General features: G+C 35.6%; 1 protein-coding gene across 1 annotated transcript in view; it reads right to left on the minus strand.

The window, feature by feature from the left end:
- UGCG (UDP-glucose ceramide glucosyltransferase) overlaps nucleotides 1-16402 on the minus strand; it is a 57400-nt gene that overhangs the window by 14365 nt on the left and 26633 nt on the right. Inside the window, exon 2 of the mRNA XM_072598066.1 lies at nucleotides 6129-6270. Coding sequence (XP_072454167.1) covers nucleotides 6129-6270 — 142 coding nt within the window. The remainder of the gene's footprint in view (nucleotides 1-6128; nucleotides 6271-16402) is intronic.

Raw genomic sequence — 16402 nt, forward strand, 5'->3', positions numbered from 1 at the left:
ACTTCATAATTATGAAGACACCTACCAGTGAATCTGACCAGCACTTCAATATACTCCTCTGTAGTAAGACAGACCACAAAGTTTATCATTTAGTATATTCCTAAATATTTTTTAAAGTTTTTTTTTACCTTCTTGCATAATGCTACTGACAAAATACTGGAATATTACACAACACTGGAGTTTTTATTTCCCAGTACTGATCTATCCACAGTCTCAGGCTCCTTTGTAATCAACGTCATATACATACAACCTATTTCAAGGAGTGGGGAGGATGGCTGTGACCACAAAACTATGTTAAGTGTGTGAAGGATTAGAAGTACATAATCTTACTTATTAAAGGACTGAAAGGAATTTTCCTTGCCTAATGCCTAACACTTGGCTGTCATTTTTATTACCTATGTCTCACAACCACTCCCATTTACCCTATTAGCAGCTGGAAGTTATGATTAGGATTTGTTGTCCACAGTGGAAGTATATTAACTAATCTGATGTTCAAAAAGCTAACAAAAAAATGAGAATGGAAAAAAAGATATCTATACGACAACGATCTCTATAATTTCAGAATTTATATGGGCTGTCTAGAGCAACAGAAGTATCACCAATAATGTGTAATTGGATCCACTGATCTTTTATTTTCACATTAAATTCTTCCCCAACATATCCTTCCTCCCACACCCAATGAGCCATCCTTTATAAGGTTTAAAGGAAAAAAGAAAAGTAGTTCAGCAAAATTAACCAACATATCAACCATGTCTGACAATTTATGCAATATAATATTCCATAACTATAGTCCCCAATCTTTACAAGTAAAGGAAGTACATTTTCTCAACTCTCTTTTCTAGTCTAAACTTGGCTCATTAAAATTACAAAACAATAAGGCCTTAATAGTACCATCTTCCCTTTCTGAGTCTCAGAAATTTTTTTTGAGTGAGCCACAAAGTATATGAAGTTAAAAATCTTTTCTCAGAAGGAACTAAAATCATTAAGATCCTTATAGCCAAATTAAGCTGTTCAAGTACTATACTCTAAAAGTTACAAAAATTTTAAAAAGATTCAAAAGCTACTGTGATACCTTTGTTATTTATGCCATGTAGCTTTGCAATTACAAAATAGCAAGAAAATATTTACAAAGCAGATAAATTTTTAAAAAGCTACTTTTTAATGATGGCAATATAGTGCCACTAAATTTCTCTACCAAAAATACTTGAGATATAAAATACTAGAGGCGCAAGGAAGGAAATTTTCCTTTTTATGTATAAGCAAAGGTTTTTAAATACTGGTTTCATTAACTACAACTTCTTTGGCCTACTTTTGAAAGCAAAACAAATATCAATACCTTCTGACATCTCAGATTATAACTGATATTCAGGCTGGCATGACTAAATAATTTTAATCTTTAACATAACTCCAGTTCAATTATGTTTCTGACATTTAAAAATGATACCAAAATGAAGGTAGCATTTCAAGTAGGTTCTAAAGAATCGAGGTTTAAACAAGTATCTTGAGTTTTCAACTGTGATATTCAATCACCTCTGGGTCTTTATAGTTTAATAATATTTTATTACTGTGCCATAATATTTAATCACTGGTAATAAAAAGGATACTAGATCAATTAAAGCCTGGTTATGCTAGTACAAAAATTCTTCAAATACATAATTGTTTGCTATTAATAGAAATGCTTTATTTCAAATTTTAAAAAAAATCTTAAGACCTTTAACTTCGTAACACTACAAAAAAAATTCATGAGATTCTCAATTGTTTTGTTTAATGCATAAAATATGTATGTATTATATTTATAGCTTCCTAAAGTTAAATCTTTTTGGTAATGGAATTTAACTTGAATTATACTTTTACTGGAACTGCCAATAAACTCATTTAAATATCTCTATCTCCTTTTCTCTCTCCCCTTTCCACTCTCTGAGAAAGGGAGAAATGAACAATGAAATTACCAAAATGTTTAAAGTACAAGGGAGGAGGCCTTGATAATTCAAGAATTTGCTTTTTTTCAAAAAATAACCTCTTGATATTTAACAATACAACATCAAATTATATTTTGGTTCCCTAATATATAATTAAGCTTTCATTTTAAAAAGATATAATGAAGACATAAAATATTTTTAAAAGGTGTTTTCCATTAATAAAAAGTGAAAATCATCTAAAAATACACTACCCAATCACATTATGTATTAAATGAGTATATTTCCACTTCTGTATAAAATGTTCAATTTGTAAAAAACACATTTGATTTACAAAGAAAGTATTTTGTTAAATTTGGATTTGTCCTAATTTTCCAACAAAAACAGAATATAAAAAGCAGAATGAGTACAACAGTTCTGCTCCTAACAAAGCATTTAAACAAATAATAGTGAATGCATGATGAAGAAAGTAATTTACTTTCCCAATTCTTTAGCCTAATTTTTAAAAGCTGTAAATTTCAAAATTTAATTCTTTTAAGAAAACAATGTATATATGGAATTGTTTGCAATGTTTTGGGGCCATGGAGATTTTTTCATCTTTTAACAAACATTGGCTGCATTTTAACTTTATATTCATTTATACTAGATTCATTTGTTTTAATGCTTTTTACCTTTAATATTATGAAGGCATAATTACCTCTAGCTTTCTTCACTTTTTCATTTTCTTATTTCCCCACAAAACAGCTCCACTTATTTCTTTACCCCTTAGGCCCACTGTCCCCTCTCTCAAAAAGAAAAATCAGCAGTTTTTAGTCATGAAAACATTTATACTTCATTGTGGCACATAAATCATCAAGGATGATGGAATCAGAGATTTAGTGTTGGAAGGAATCTTTTAAGTCATATGATCCAATCTTCTCATTTCACAGATAAGAAAATACAGGATCAGAGCAGTCAACTGGCTTGTTCAACATCACGGAAAATAGAAGAATGAGGATGTGAATCCTTCAAGTAGGACCTGGGACTTAAACTTCTTTCTCTATTATATGAGACTTGAATTCTACAAAGGGTTTAATTAGTATAGAAAATAACCTCTCAAATTCTAATCTTCATGTCATATAGTAGAATTTCTCTAATGTAAAAAATAAGACAAAGGTGCTTTAATGGCAAATAAATTTTATAATACCAAAAATCCCAGTAAGTTTTATTTTGTTTTTTTACAAAATACAGTGTTATCTTTTTTGAAAAAGTCACATGTAGGGGCAGCTAGGTGGCACACTGAACAGAGCACCGGGCCTAGAGTCAGGGGGACATGAGTTCAAATCCAGACTCAGACACTTGACATACTTATTAGCTGTGAGACCTTGGGCAAGTCACTTAATCCCAATTGCCTTGCCTTCCCCACCCCAAAAATAAATAAATAAATAAAAATTAAAAGGTCACATATAGTTGGATTAAATGAAGAAGGAAATTAACACTTGCACAGAATTTTAAGACTTACAAAACACTTTCAGATAAGTTACACATTACAGATAATGTCCACTGCAAGTCAAGATGTAAGAAAACTTTAATTTGACATATGAATGACTCTCAGTCCTCTCACCATAAATTAAAAGGAAATAACTATTTTGCATTTTAGCTAATATTTGGCATTAGCCTGTTATTAAAACTTGAGCCAAACCACATCCTTTGTCTGTAACATATTTGTTTACTTATTGTCTCTTCCATTAAATTGTGAAATCCTTGAAGACAAGGACTCTCTTTTGCCTCTTTTTGTATGCTAAGTGTTTTAGCACAGTGCCTGGCATAAACTAGGCACAAACATTTAATAAATACTTCACAACCTCTAGAGAGAGCATTGTGTTTGGAGTCAAAGAACACGAATCTGAATCCTGGCTCTGTAGTCACTAGACTTCTCTAAACCTCAGTTTTCTCACCTGGAAAATGAAGAGGCTTGGATGATCTCTCCAAATCTAAATACTATGAAAATAGTGATTTAATGGAGATTTTTTATACTGCTCTACATTTAAGGACCTATCCAGAGATCTCCCACTTTTTTAGCACCCAGTTGCTAAGATTCATAAGACATTAAAACTCTTCTTAGAGTCTATAGTTCATCCTCTTGACTTCATGTCAACTTGAATGATTGCCTTTCAATCATTTTAACTTAATGATAAAAGTTAAGTATGTTGGTCCTTCTTTATAAAAATTCAATATAATAACAAAATATATAAATAAAATTCTAAATTATCTCAAAGAAAGAGATTCAAAAAAGTTCTTCTTCTCATCACTCTCCTGTACTAGCACAAAAGTCTCCTTACTGGTCTTTGACTCTTTCTCTAGGCTCTCATCCTTCCCTAATTCTTCCTTCACATAGCTGACAAAATAATCTTCCCAAGGCATTGGACTTATAAATCAGTCACTCCACTGTTCAAAAACTTTCTGTAACTCTATAATATTAGAAAAAATATATACTCTTTCCTCTACCTATTATTAAAAGATCCTCTACAATTTGGCTCCAATCTAACTTTCCAGCCTTATTTAACACTATATCCCTTAATAAACTCTGTTTCAGGCAAACTGGTCTACCAGTTGTTCCTTAAACTCAAAATGCCATCCCCCATTTCTGTGTAATCACATAGGCCATCCCATTCCTGGAATTCATCTCATTTTCAACATGTCCAAAGCAGGACTCCTTATAACTCTCCTAAATCAAACTCTTCTACCAGCTTTCCTATTCCTATTGATAGCACTACCGTCCTTCCAGTTATGAAGGATCAAAATCACAAAAGCATCTTTGCCAATTCCCTTCTTGTCAACACTCATATTCAAAGCACAGTGTCAACCGTTGCTGTTCCCTTCTCCCTGTTCACACTTGCACAAACCAAATTCAACCTAGTATTTTCCTTTCATCTATCCTACTAACTAGTTTTCATACATCCACTCTTTCTCATCTCTAATTCATCCTTCACAAAACTGCCAAAATAATCTTGCAAATGTACAAGTTTGACCACATTGCCTCTATATCTGGAATTTCCTTTTCTCTGGATTTTTCAATTCCTCCTTACATCAAGAATTTCCTCTTGCAAATCTCAAACTTAACATGTCCAAAACAGAACTCACCCTTCCAAATCCATCTGTCTTCTAAACTTCCTCATTTCTGTCAAAGATATCACCATCCTTCTAGTCTTCCAGGTCCATTACCTTAGAATTATCCTCAAATATTACTTCTTTACCTTCCTGTTAATCAGTTGCCACATTGTGCCATTTCTACTCCACAATCTTTGACATCAGTCTCCTTTATCTCTACTTACACAGTGATCACCTTAGTTCAGATACTAATCAACTCTCATTTACATTATAGCAACAGACTCCTGAATGGTCTCCTACACTCAAGCCTCTCACCACTGAAGCACACTGCTGTCAAAGTAATTTTCTTTAATCAAAGACATGAACATTTTACTCCTCAATCCAATAAACCAAAATAACTCACTATTGTTCCTAGGATAGAATATAAACTGCTCTGTTAAGTTTTCAAGACTTTCACAATGTTGGCCAACCTACCTTTCAAGCTTTATTACTCTTGCTCACACTCTGTGATACAGCAAAACTGGCCTTCTCTATTCCTTACACAATACTACATCTCACATCTCCACACATTTCCTCATGTCTATAATATGATCTCTCCTTATCTCTGGACTCACACAAGCTCCCTCTTCCTTTAAGACATAGCTCTAAGAAACCATCTTCTAAATGAAGTCTTATCTGATCCCTGCAATTTCTAGTTGCCTTCCTTTTAAACTACATTGTACTGAACTACTTTGTATTTAATAGATACTTGTTGAATGAATCGTTGATCGATGAGCTATTTTTGCTGTTCAGTCATTTCAGTTATGCCCAAGTCTTCATGACCCATGTGGGGTTTTCTTGGCAAAGATCCTAGAGTGGTTTGCTGTTTCCTTCTCAGGTTCATTTTACAGATGAAAAAACGCAGGTAAACAAGGTTAAGTGACTTACCCAGTGTCACAAAGCTAGAAAGTGTCTGAGGTCTTCCTTCCAGGCCTGCCTGGTGTTCTATCATGCCACTTAGATGTTCCAAGAGCTATGGCTACCACTATGTTTATTGTCAAAGTCTCCTTTCCTTCTGTTCTCCCAGGGGAGAATACATTCTATCTCCAACCTGATTTAAAAAAACTAAAACAGTATACATACCTTGGGATAATCCAATTCAAAAAATGTTTCTAAATTGTTGATTAAGTTAGGATCGACACCTTTCAATGGTTTCAGAAGTGTAATGCCAGGGAGTTTGCTATATGGCTGTTTGTCTGCTGCCTTCTTATTGAGATGTAAACGTCTATAAAAGACAAAATATAAATATAGATGTTTAATATACATTATATAAGTTCTATAAGACAAGTGAACATTGAGTTATAAACAATAAGAAATGTCAAACTTGCCAATAAAGTATTAAATTTGAACTACAAGTAAATGTTTTAATGTTACTATTTGTAGAATACAAGTTAGTCATAAAAGTTAGTATTACTTTTGTTGTTTCTGGCCACAAAAACCAGAGTTTCAATGCTTCTTCCATCCCTTAAATGTCCTCCCCCAAAAAAGATTAATAAATAAATATATGCTAAAAAATGGAAATTTTCCTGTTGAACTACAAATGACATAAAATCAAACAAGCATTTATTAGTAAGCACTATTATTAAGCTTTTAAAAAAATTATTAAGTATCTCCTATAAGCCACATGCTGTGTTAGGCCCTGATGATGCAAAAACAAATGTGAAGATTCCTGTCCACAAGGAGCTTGCAATCTATCCAAGGAAGACACAATGTAGATATAAAATATATGCGTAACAGATACAAGGTGATGGGGGAAGGGAGCACTGTATAGAATGGTGATTCTGCTGTTAAGCGATCAAAAAATAGGAAAAAGGACCCACATGTACAAAAGTATTTATAGCAGCTCTTTTCTGGTGGCCAAGAACTGGAAATTGCAAAGATGCCCATCAATTGGGGAGCGGCTGAACAAGCTGTGGTATATGAATGTAATTCTATAAGAAATGATGAGCAGACAGATTTCTGAAAAACCTGTAAGACTTACATAAACTGATGCTGAGTGAAGTGAGCAGAACAAGAACATTATACACTGTAACAGCAACATTTTGTAAAGACCAACTGTAATAGACTTGGGTCTTCTCAGCAATTAAATGACAGACTGTATACAAAGACAATTTCAAAAGACATGATGGAAAATGCTATTCACAATCAGAGTCTGAATGCAGATGATACTATTTTTGCCTTTTTTTCCCTTTCTTGTGATTTTTCATTTTTGTTCTGATTCTTCTTTCACAACACGACTAACATGGAAATGTGTTTAATGATTATAGATATATAACCTATATCAGATTACTTGCTGTCTTGGGAAAGGGAGAGGGAGAAAAAAAATTGGAACCCAAAATCTTATAAACATGAATGCAGAAAGAAATTTTAAATTAATTTTTTTAAATTCTGAAAGAATATGCTGTGAGTTTTACAGGTACCCTAAAAGTTTAGGATACAGTTGAAGCTAAAAACATTACTTCAGATGTAAGAAAGTTTATAAATATTTTATATAATATAAATTTCACTTGCCCATATATAATGATAAGTATTGAATTCACAAAATAAAACTTGCTCATTACACATAAATATTAGTCTCCAAATATGAATTCAACAAAAAAAGTCTGTTCTTATTGAAGGAAAATACTGCATGCACAAGTCTTGAATATTGTCAACTGAAACATCTGGTTTAGGGGGAGGAGCCAAGATGGCGGAGTAGAAAGATTCACATACGCTAGCTCTGAACCCACAGCCCATAAAATATATGTAAAGAAGGCCTCCCAACACATTCTGGAGCAGCGGGAGCCACAGAACAATGGAGCGGAGGAGATTTCTGTTCCAGAGAGCCCTGAAAACCTGATGCGAAGGGTTCGTTGTGCACCAGACCCGGAGCAGAGCCCAGCCCTGCCTTGGCCGTGTGGCACCAAGGGGAGCAGATCCGAGCAGGCTTCAGGCACAGAATCTCCAGCGGCCACGCAGGTCCCTCCACCCACAGGAGCCGGGGGTGAGTGAGTATTTTTGGCTCGCTGGGAGGGGAGCGGGGTGTCTCCATGGCTAGGGCCCCCTCAGGAGGCAGCAGCAGGGCCAGCAGCAGACAGGGGCTCCCCAAGGAGGCAGGAGCCTGGATCCATTGTTGAAGGTCTCTGTAAATCCCTGAGGGAACTGAGCCCCATGAGGCTGCCCTGCCCCCACCTGAGCACCTGAACTTAATCTCACACTGAATAGCAGCCCTGCCCCCACTGAAAGCCCTGAGGCTGGGAAGCAGCATTTGAATCTCAAATCTCAAGCTCTGGCTGGGTGGATCTGGAGGAAAAGTGGGTATGGAGACCTCACTCAGAAGTCAAGTCACTGGCTGGGAAAATGTCCAGAAAAGGGAAAAAAAATAAGACTATAGAAGGTTACTTTCTTGGTGAACAGATATCTTCTCCCTTCCTTTCTGATGAGGAAGGACAATGCTTACCATCAGGGAAAGACATAAAAGTCAAGGCATCTGTATCCCAAACATCCAAAATTAATATTCAATGGGCTCAGGCCATGGAAGAGCTCAAAAAGGATTTTGAAAATAAAGTTAGAGAGGTGGAGGAAAAACTGGGAAGAGAAATGAGAGGGATGAAAGAAAAGCACGAAAAGCAGATCAGCTCCCTGCTAAAGGAGAACCAAAAAAATGCTGAAGAAAATAACACCTTGAAAAATAGGCTAACTCAATTGGCAAAAGAGGTTCAAAAAGTCAATGAGGAGAAGAATGCTTTCAAAAGCAGAATTAGCCAAATGGAAAAGGAGGTTCAAAAGCTCACTGAAGAAAATAGTTCTTTCAAAATTAGAATGGCACAGATGGAGGCTAATGACTTTATGAGAAACCAAGAAATCACAAAACAAAACCAAAAGAATGAAAAAATGGAAGAGAATGGGAAATATCTCACTGGAAAAACAACTGACCTGAAAAATAGATCCAGGAAAGACAATTTAAAAATGATGGGACTACCTGAAGCCATGATCAAAAAAAGAGCCTAGACATCATCTTTCATGAAATTATCAAGGAAAACTGCCCTGAGATTCTAGAACCAGAGGACAAAATAAGTATTCAAGGAATCCACCAATCACTGCCTGAAAGAGATCCAAAAAGAGAAACTCCTAGGAACATTGTGGCCAAATTCCAGAGTTTCCTGGTCAAGGAGAAAATATTGCAAGCAGCTAGAAAGAAACAATTCAAGTATTGTGGAAATACAATCAGGACAACACAAGATCTAGCAGCTTCTACATTAAGGGATCGAAGGGCGTGGAATATCGTATTCCAGCAGTCAAAGGAACTAGGAACTAAAACCAAGAATCACCTACCCAGCAAAACTGAGTATAATACTTCAGGGGAAAAAATGGTCTTTCAATGAAACAGAGGACTTTCAAGCATTCTTGATGAAAAGACCAGAGCTGAAAAGAAAATTTGACTTTCAAACACAAGAATGAAGAGAAGCATGAAAAGATAAACAGCAAAGAGAAGTCATAAGGGACTTACTAAAGTTGAACTGTTTACATTCCTACATGGAAAGACAATATTTGTAACTCTTGAAATTTTTCAGTATCTGGGTAGTTGGTGGGATTACACACACACACACACACACGCATGCACACGCACGCACAGAGTGAATTGAATAGGATGAGATCATATCTTAAAAAATGAAATTAAGGGGTGAGAGAAATATATTGGGAGAAGAAAGGGAGAAATGGAATGGAGCAAATTATCTCATAAAAGAGGCAAGTAAAAGACTTTTCAGTGGAGGGGAAAAGGTGGGAGGTGAGAGAAAAAACATGAAGCTTACTCTCATCACATTCGACTAAAGGAAGGAATAAAATGCACACTCACTTTGGTATGAAAACCTATCTTACAATACAGGAAAGTGGGAGAGAAGGGGATAAGCAGGGTGGGGGGGATGATGGACGGGAGGGCAATGGGAAGAGGGAGCAATCTGAAGTCAACACTTGGGGAGGGACAGGATCAAAAGAGAGAATAGAAGCAATGGGGGGCAGGATAGGATGGAGGGAAATACAGTTAGTCTTACACAACACAACTATTATGGAAGTCATTTGCAAAACTACACAGATATGGCCTATATTGAATTGCTTGCCTTCCCAAAGGGAATGGGTAGGGAGGGAGGGATGAAGAGAAGTTGGAACTCAAAGTTTTAGGAACAACTGTTGAGTACTGTTCTTGCTACTAGGAAATAAGAAATACAGGCAATGGGGTATAGAAAGTTATCTGGCCCTACAGGACAAAAGAGAAGACAGTGACAAGGGAAGGGAGGGATGATAGAAGAGAGGACAGATTGGTGATAGCGGCAATTGGAATGCTCGGTGTTTTGGGGTGGGGGGAGGGGACAAGTGGGAAGAAAATTTGGAACCCAAAATTTTGTGAAAATGAATAATGTTAAATGAAAATGAAAATGTTAAAAGTTAAATAAATAAATTAAAAAAAAACATTTGGTTTACTGAAATTCATCATGTCAACAAATATACATTTGAGATGCACTGATTTAGAAGGTGGTATCTGATCTGGGTCATAAAAGAAACTAGGGATTCTTCAAAAAGAAAGTGAGGAAGGTACTCATTTCAGACATGACAGTCAGTACAAAAGCTACAGAAAGGGGAGACTGGGCACCATGTATGAAAAACAGTAAAATCATTTTGGCTAGACCATAGGGCATATGAAAAGGAATAGTGAGGCTGGAGAAGGCCATATGTAAATAAAGAGATTTGGATTAATGATAGAGAGCCACTAGAGAGAGATGGATGACAAGGTCAGACCTGAACTTTAAAAAGAATCTCTTTAGCATTTGTACAGAGGATGAATTGGAGGGAAAAGACTTGAGAAAGGAAGAACAATTAGAAGGTCCTTGTAATAATCCAGGCAAAAGGTGATAAGGTTATGAATTAAGGCAGTAGATGTCTGAATTGAGAAGATATTGTAAAATAGAACTGAAAGATTTGGGAGGTTGGAGGCAAGATGACATAGTAAAAGCAGGGACTTCCCTGAGTTCTCCCCCCAAACTTTCCAAATACCTGTAAAAATTACTCTAAACAAATTCTAGAGGTACAGAAACCATAAAATGATAGAACCCCAGTCCCAAACAACCTGGATAGTTGACAGGAAGGGTCTATCGCACTGCGCTGAGAGCAGAATGCAGACTGGTGTGGGCCACACCAGAATAGACAGTTTGGAGCAGGCTTCAGGGGACTGAATCATTGGCAGCTATGGCAGTATCCATCCAGACTTGTCAACCCACAAACTACAAAAAGGTCAGTGAGAATACTCTGTGGGACCTGGGAGAAAAAGGACTGGCAGGGTCCGACCAGTCTGGCCCCAGACAGAGGGCAGTGGAGTCGAGTGGTAAGCAGCTGCAGTGGCTTCAGAGGCTGCTTCCAGAGGTCTGGGCCCACAGACACTGGGGGATGGAGCAGCTGACACAAAAATCCCTGAAACCTGGGACAGCAGACTCATCCCCACCACCACTAGAAGCAGAGCCCTACCTTAACAAAGAGTTAGAAAGTCAAGTGTTTGGCTGGGAAGGTGCATAAATATCCTGTAAGAATTCAGACTATAGAATCTTACTTTGGTGACAAAGAAGATGAGGGCATACAACCAGAAGAAGACAGCAGAGTCAAAGCTCCTACATCAAAAGACTCCAAGAGGAATACAAATTGGTTGCAGGCCATGGATGAGCTCAAAAGGAATTTTAAAAATCAAGTAAGAGAAATTGAGGAAAAATTGGGAAGAAAAATGAGAGTGATGCAAGAAAATCATGAAAAACGAGTCAACAGCTTGCTAAAGGACAGCCCAAAAAAATACTGAAGAAAATAACAACTTTAAAAATAATCTAACACAAATGGCAAAAGAAGTCCAAAAAGTCAATGAGGAGAAGAATGCTTTAAAAAGCAGAACTGGCCAAATGGAAAAGAAGGTCCAAAAGCTCACTGAAGAAAATAATTCCTTCAAAAAAACAAGAAATTATAAAACAAATGCATGAAAAATAGAAGATACTGTGAAATATCTCCGTGGAAAAATAACTGACCTGGAAAATAGATCCAGGAGAGAAAATTTAAAAATTGTTGGACTTCCTAAAAGCCATGATCAAAAAAAAGAGCCTAGATATCAACTTTCAAGAAATTATCAAGGAAAACTGCCCTGATATTCTTGAACTAGAGGGTAAAATAGAAATGAAAAGGGGTATTCAGAAAGGGGACAGAGTCAAAAAAAAAACCAGAATAATTGGGGGACAGAATAGGATGGAGGGAAATATAGTTAGTCTTTCACAACATGACTATCATGGATGTATAACTTTATTGTTTGCCTTCTCAATGGGGGTGGGTGGGGAGGGAAGAAGCGAGACAATTTGGAAATCAAAGTATTAAAAACAAATGTTAAAAAAAATCATTTTTACATGCAATGTAAAATTTGGAAATGGGGTATAGAAATCTATCAAGGAAAGGGGAAGAGGATGAGGGGGGATGATAAAAGAGAGGGCAGACTGGGGGAAGAGGTAATCAGAATGCATGCCATCTCAGGGCAGGGGATAGGGGACACATGGGGAGAAAATTTGGAACTCAAAATTTTGTGGAAATGAATGTTGAAAACTAAAAATAAATTTACATCTTTTTTTTTAAAAGATTTGGACACAAATTGGTTATATGGGATGAGAGTTGTTGATAACAATGAGGTTGAGAATCTGGGTGACTGGAAGGAAGGTAATATGTTACATATAATGAAGTTGAGCTAGTAAAAAACAATATTCAACTTTATTTCAAAATTAATGAATTACCTTTAAAAACTCAAATTCATTGATACATATAATGATCTGTACAAAACAGACATTCAAACACTTGCTAAATGTTAATAAATAAAATACCTGCTTCAAATTTGTTCGTTATATTCAAGAAGGTTCATGTCAGCCACTTGCAAAAAGTATCCAATAGATACCCTTATACTCAATCTCATCTTAGCCTAAGTGCATTTTTAACATTTACATTTTGAAGGTAGCAACTATAATTTATATTACTGAAAGTCTTTTGACCATTCCTTCTCTATTTCCATTTATTTTACTTTCTTGCAGGAAACAAAAATCTGACATGACAATGGAAACAATCATAGAAAAACCAGAGATTCAAGGACCTAGTGAATATTCCAACTGATATCTAGAAGCTACATTTTTTTTTCCTTTTTAAAATCCTTCTTTACTTGTTTTAAATGAAAAAAGGGTAAAGAAAATCTTTGGAAATCTGTATTTCCTGATAAACAATACTGGTTACTGGCAACAGGTAACTAGAAGAATATTCTTATTAAATGGGAGATAAGGAAATTAATGGATGGAATGTTAAAAGCAACTGAGAATATGTGTAGGGTCCATATAAGAGAGCATGCCGTCTTGGGGAGGGAGGAGAAAGGAAAGAGGAGAAAATTTAAAACTTGTGGAAGTGAATGTTAAAAATTAAAACAAATAAATTAATAAATTTGGAAGAAAAAAAGCAACTGAGAAGTGTTTGGCTTGTTCCCAAATAAAGAGAGAGAGAAGTTAATATACCTGCTCTCCTGGGCTGTAGGGGCTAGGTTGAAAATAAAGGGATGACGTTATGGAGATTATTAAGCATCGTTTAACAATAGGATTAAGAAGCTGAGAAAGAATGACAGAAATGAAATATAGTATCAAAAATGTTTATAAATTAAGCACCCCATTTTCTGAGTATTATCCTCAAAGTTCACATTACTTCTTGAAACTGAAGACTATTAGTAACTAAAATGATAACTTGGTTTCAACTATATTTCAAATTTTGCCTTTAGTACTAATTAAAAGGAATTATAGAGATTTGAAAGGTCACAAAGACCCAACCCTATTCTTTAGAAGTAAACCTTTTACCTTTTTGAATGTGAACAATTTTTATATCATGGTATGAGGTACTAAATTATATTTAATACAAATATTTTACTGACTTTTATAATTCTCTCACCTATTCTGAGAAATAAGTCAAAGAAATATTAGAAATTCAGGAAAAACTTTAAAAAGTATACTAGTGAGAAAAGAAGACAAAAAACATTAATCTGCAAGGTCAGAGGAAAAGGTCTAGTTTTCCAATCACATCACTGCTACAATAAAATAGTTAGTTTGCTTTTATTATTTCCTGAGAAATATTAATGTAGTAAAATGTATTACTATAGAGAAGAAGCTTAGTATAGCTTTCTTTAGACTAAAACAAAGCTTTCCCTTACACTACCTGATCAATAACTAGTATCATCACAAGTTATGGAATTTTGGTTAAATTAAAATTCTATTCACTCAAGCTACTTCAATAAGTACAAATATTTTCACCACCCAATTCCATCACCCAAGGCAGTTTCTTCACTGGCAAGACAGTAGAGTGTACTTGATCTCAAAGATTCCTTACAGCCACAAAATTCTATCATTCTAAAAACACCATGACTACTTAATTATCTTTAGTTTCATTAAATAACTGGGTGGTTCAATAAATGAAATTTGGGGATTGCTTTTTTTATTTTTATGTTGTTGTCAAGTTTGAGAGAGGAAGTAAAGCTTTGTTCTCTCCCCACATCCTTTTTGGTGTTAAGAGACTTGAGTCAAGTGTTAAGAGAGTTGAGTCAAGAAGAGGCTGTGAGTACAACATAACAAACAGAGGGTATCATTTGTGAATTTGGGACCTACTCTCCAGGACCCTAGATTAAATAGGAAAGAGGTTTATCAAGATGGCCTTTTTAAAACTCAAATATATACTAAAAGCATAAATTATCTGGGAGTTCTGGTTGAAATAGAGAAACCATTAGGGGAAGTAGGGGACCTATACCCAGGGAACTAAAAGAAGAAGGAGACCTGTAGGGAAAGGGGCAAAATAAAACCTATACAAATGGGTTCGAGGTTATCCTGTTCCCCCCCACACCCCCAAAAAATCTCCCTGTGACCTTGTTAATGCCTAGAATTACTTTAGAAATAATTTTTTTATCCTCCAATATAGGAGTACTCCACACAAAATTTCCCTACATGACCTTAATAATAAGCAATATGCAAATAACCTTGTTCTGTCAATTCCAGAAGATCAGTTCAGCTGAGACTTGATACCCAATTAAGTCCCTTTTCTTCACTTGTATGATAAACACTTTTATAAGGAGTCCACTTTAAAAGAGCTTCCTATCTCCTTCATTAACATCAACCACATTCACACTAAAGAGCCATGACACTTACTAAGCTTAGCTGATTCAGGGAACAAAAAGAAAAAAGAGAATGGGTGGGAAAGGAAACTTAAGGGTTTTTAAATGTTGGTAGAATTTCTCAAGAGTTCAAAGTCACTATCCTATTAGTTCTGGAAAGTTACTTCTTATTCAAAAGGAGCAGAATATACAACAAACACTGCATTTTAAGAAAGAAAAGACATTCTGGAATCATAATACAGGCATGGAGGAGAACAGCATTTTGGTGAGTATTTCTACAAAATAACTAGACAGAAGGAAACTGATGAGTCCAAGAACTAGATCCCAAGACTGGTATGAAGACATGAAGTTAACATTGCTGTTTATCAACTTTTCTTAAAGTATTTGATTCAGTAGAGCAAAATGGAACTTTCAAAGTTCTCTTGCAAAAGATGACCCACACATATATATGACTCATTTATATATATAATTTAAAAAATTAAATGAGCTAATAATTTCATGATTTGTTTTCATCATTCAAAAAACAGAAACAGCACAAAGGGTAATTATTCTGGATTCTCACTAGCATGAAGGAACTGGATGCTTAAGCAAAAATGGTACCAACTCTGGAGAAGACATTGCTCTGTTTTAAGTTTATGACAGAGAAGAGAGAGAATATATGCGTAACTTGGTAAGTGCCCTAAATTCTGGGATGACAGATTTTCAAAAGGTTCAGAGAATGATTGAAGTTTCAATAAAGAGACCTTAAGAGTCAGAGGGGACCTCAAGGTCTCTCTGAAGAATTTTGGGATCGATTGTGAGACATAGGAAACACTGGCATAGTGTCTCCAACATGGTGTGCCCGCATCAAAGCAAAATTGCAGTAGCTCAAAAGAAACATGAGATACAAAAATTTAGAGACATCTCCACTCCAAATGTTCATATGGACTATTTGTGCCTGACATAGAGTAGAGCCTTCTGAGCTCATATTGGTCTGATCAGCCATGACTGGACACACTGTACGTTGACCCTGACATAGTGATGTCATTTTGGTCCTCTTCGAGCATGAAGGACAACCAACCAGGTTTTCAACAACCTAAAATTCTGCAGGGAAAGCCAGAACAGGAAGAACGGGAAACAAACTATAGTGAGGATGAGGAGTTTAATTTAAAAAAAGAATAGCAATTCAAAAGAAATA

The sequence above is a fragment of the Notamacropus eugenii genome, chromosome 3 (assembly GCF_028372415.1).
Source record: "Notamacropus eugenii isolate mMacEug1 chromosome 3, mMacEug1.pri_v2, whole genome shotgun sequence".
In the NCBI taxonomy this organism is placed as follows: domain Eukaryota; kingdom Metazoa; phylum Chordata; class Mammalia; order Diprotodontia; family Macropodidae; genus Notamacropus; species Notamacropus eugenii.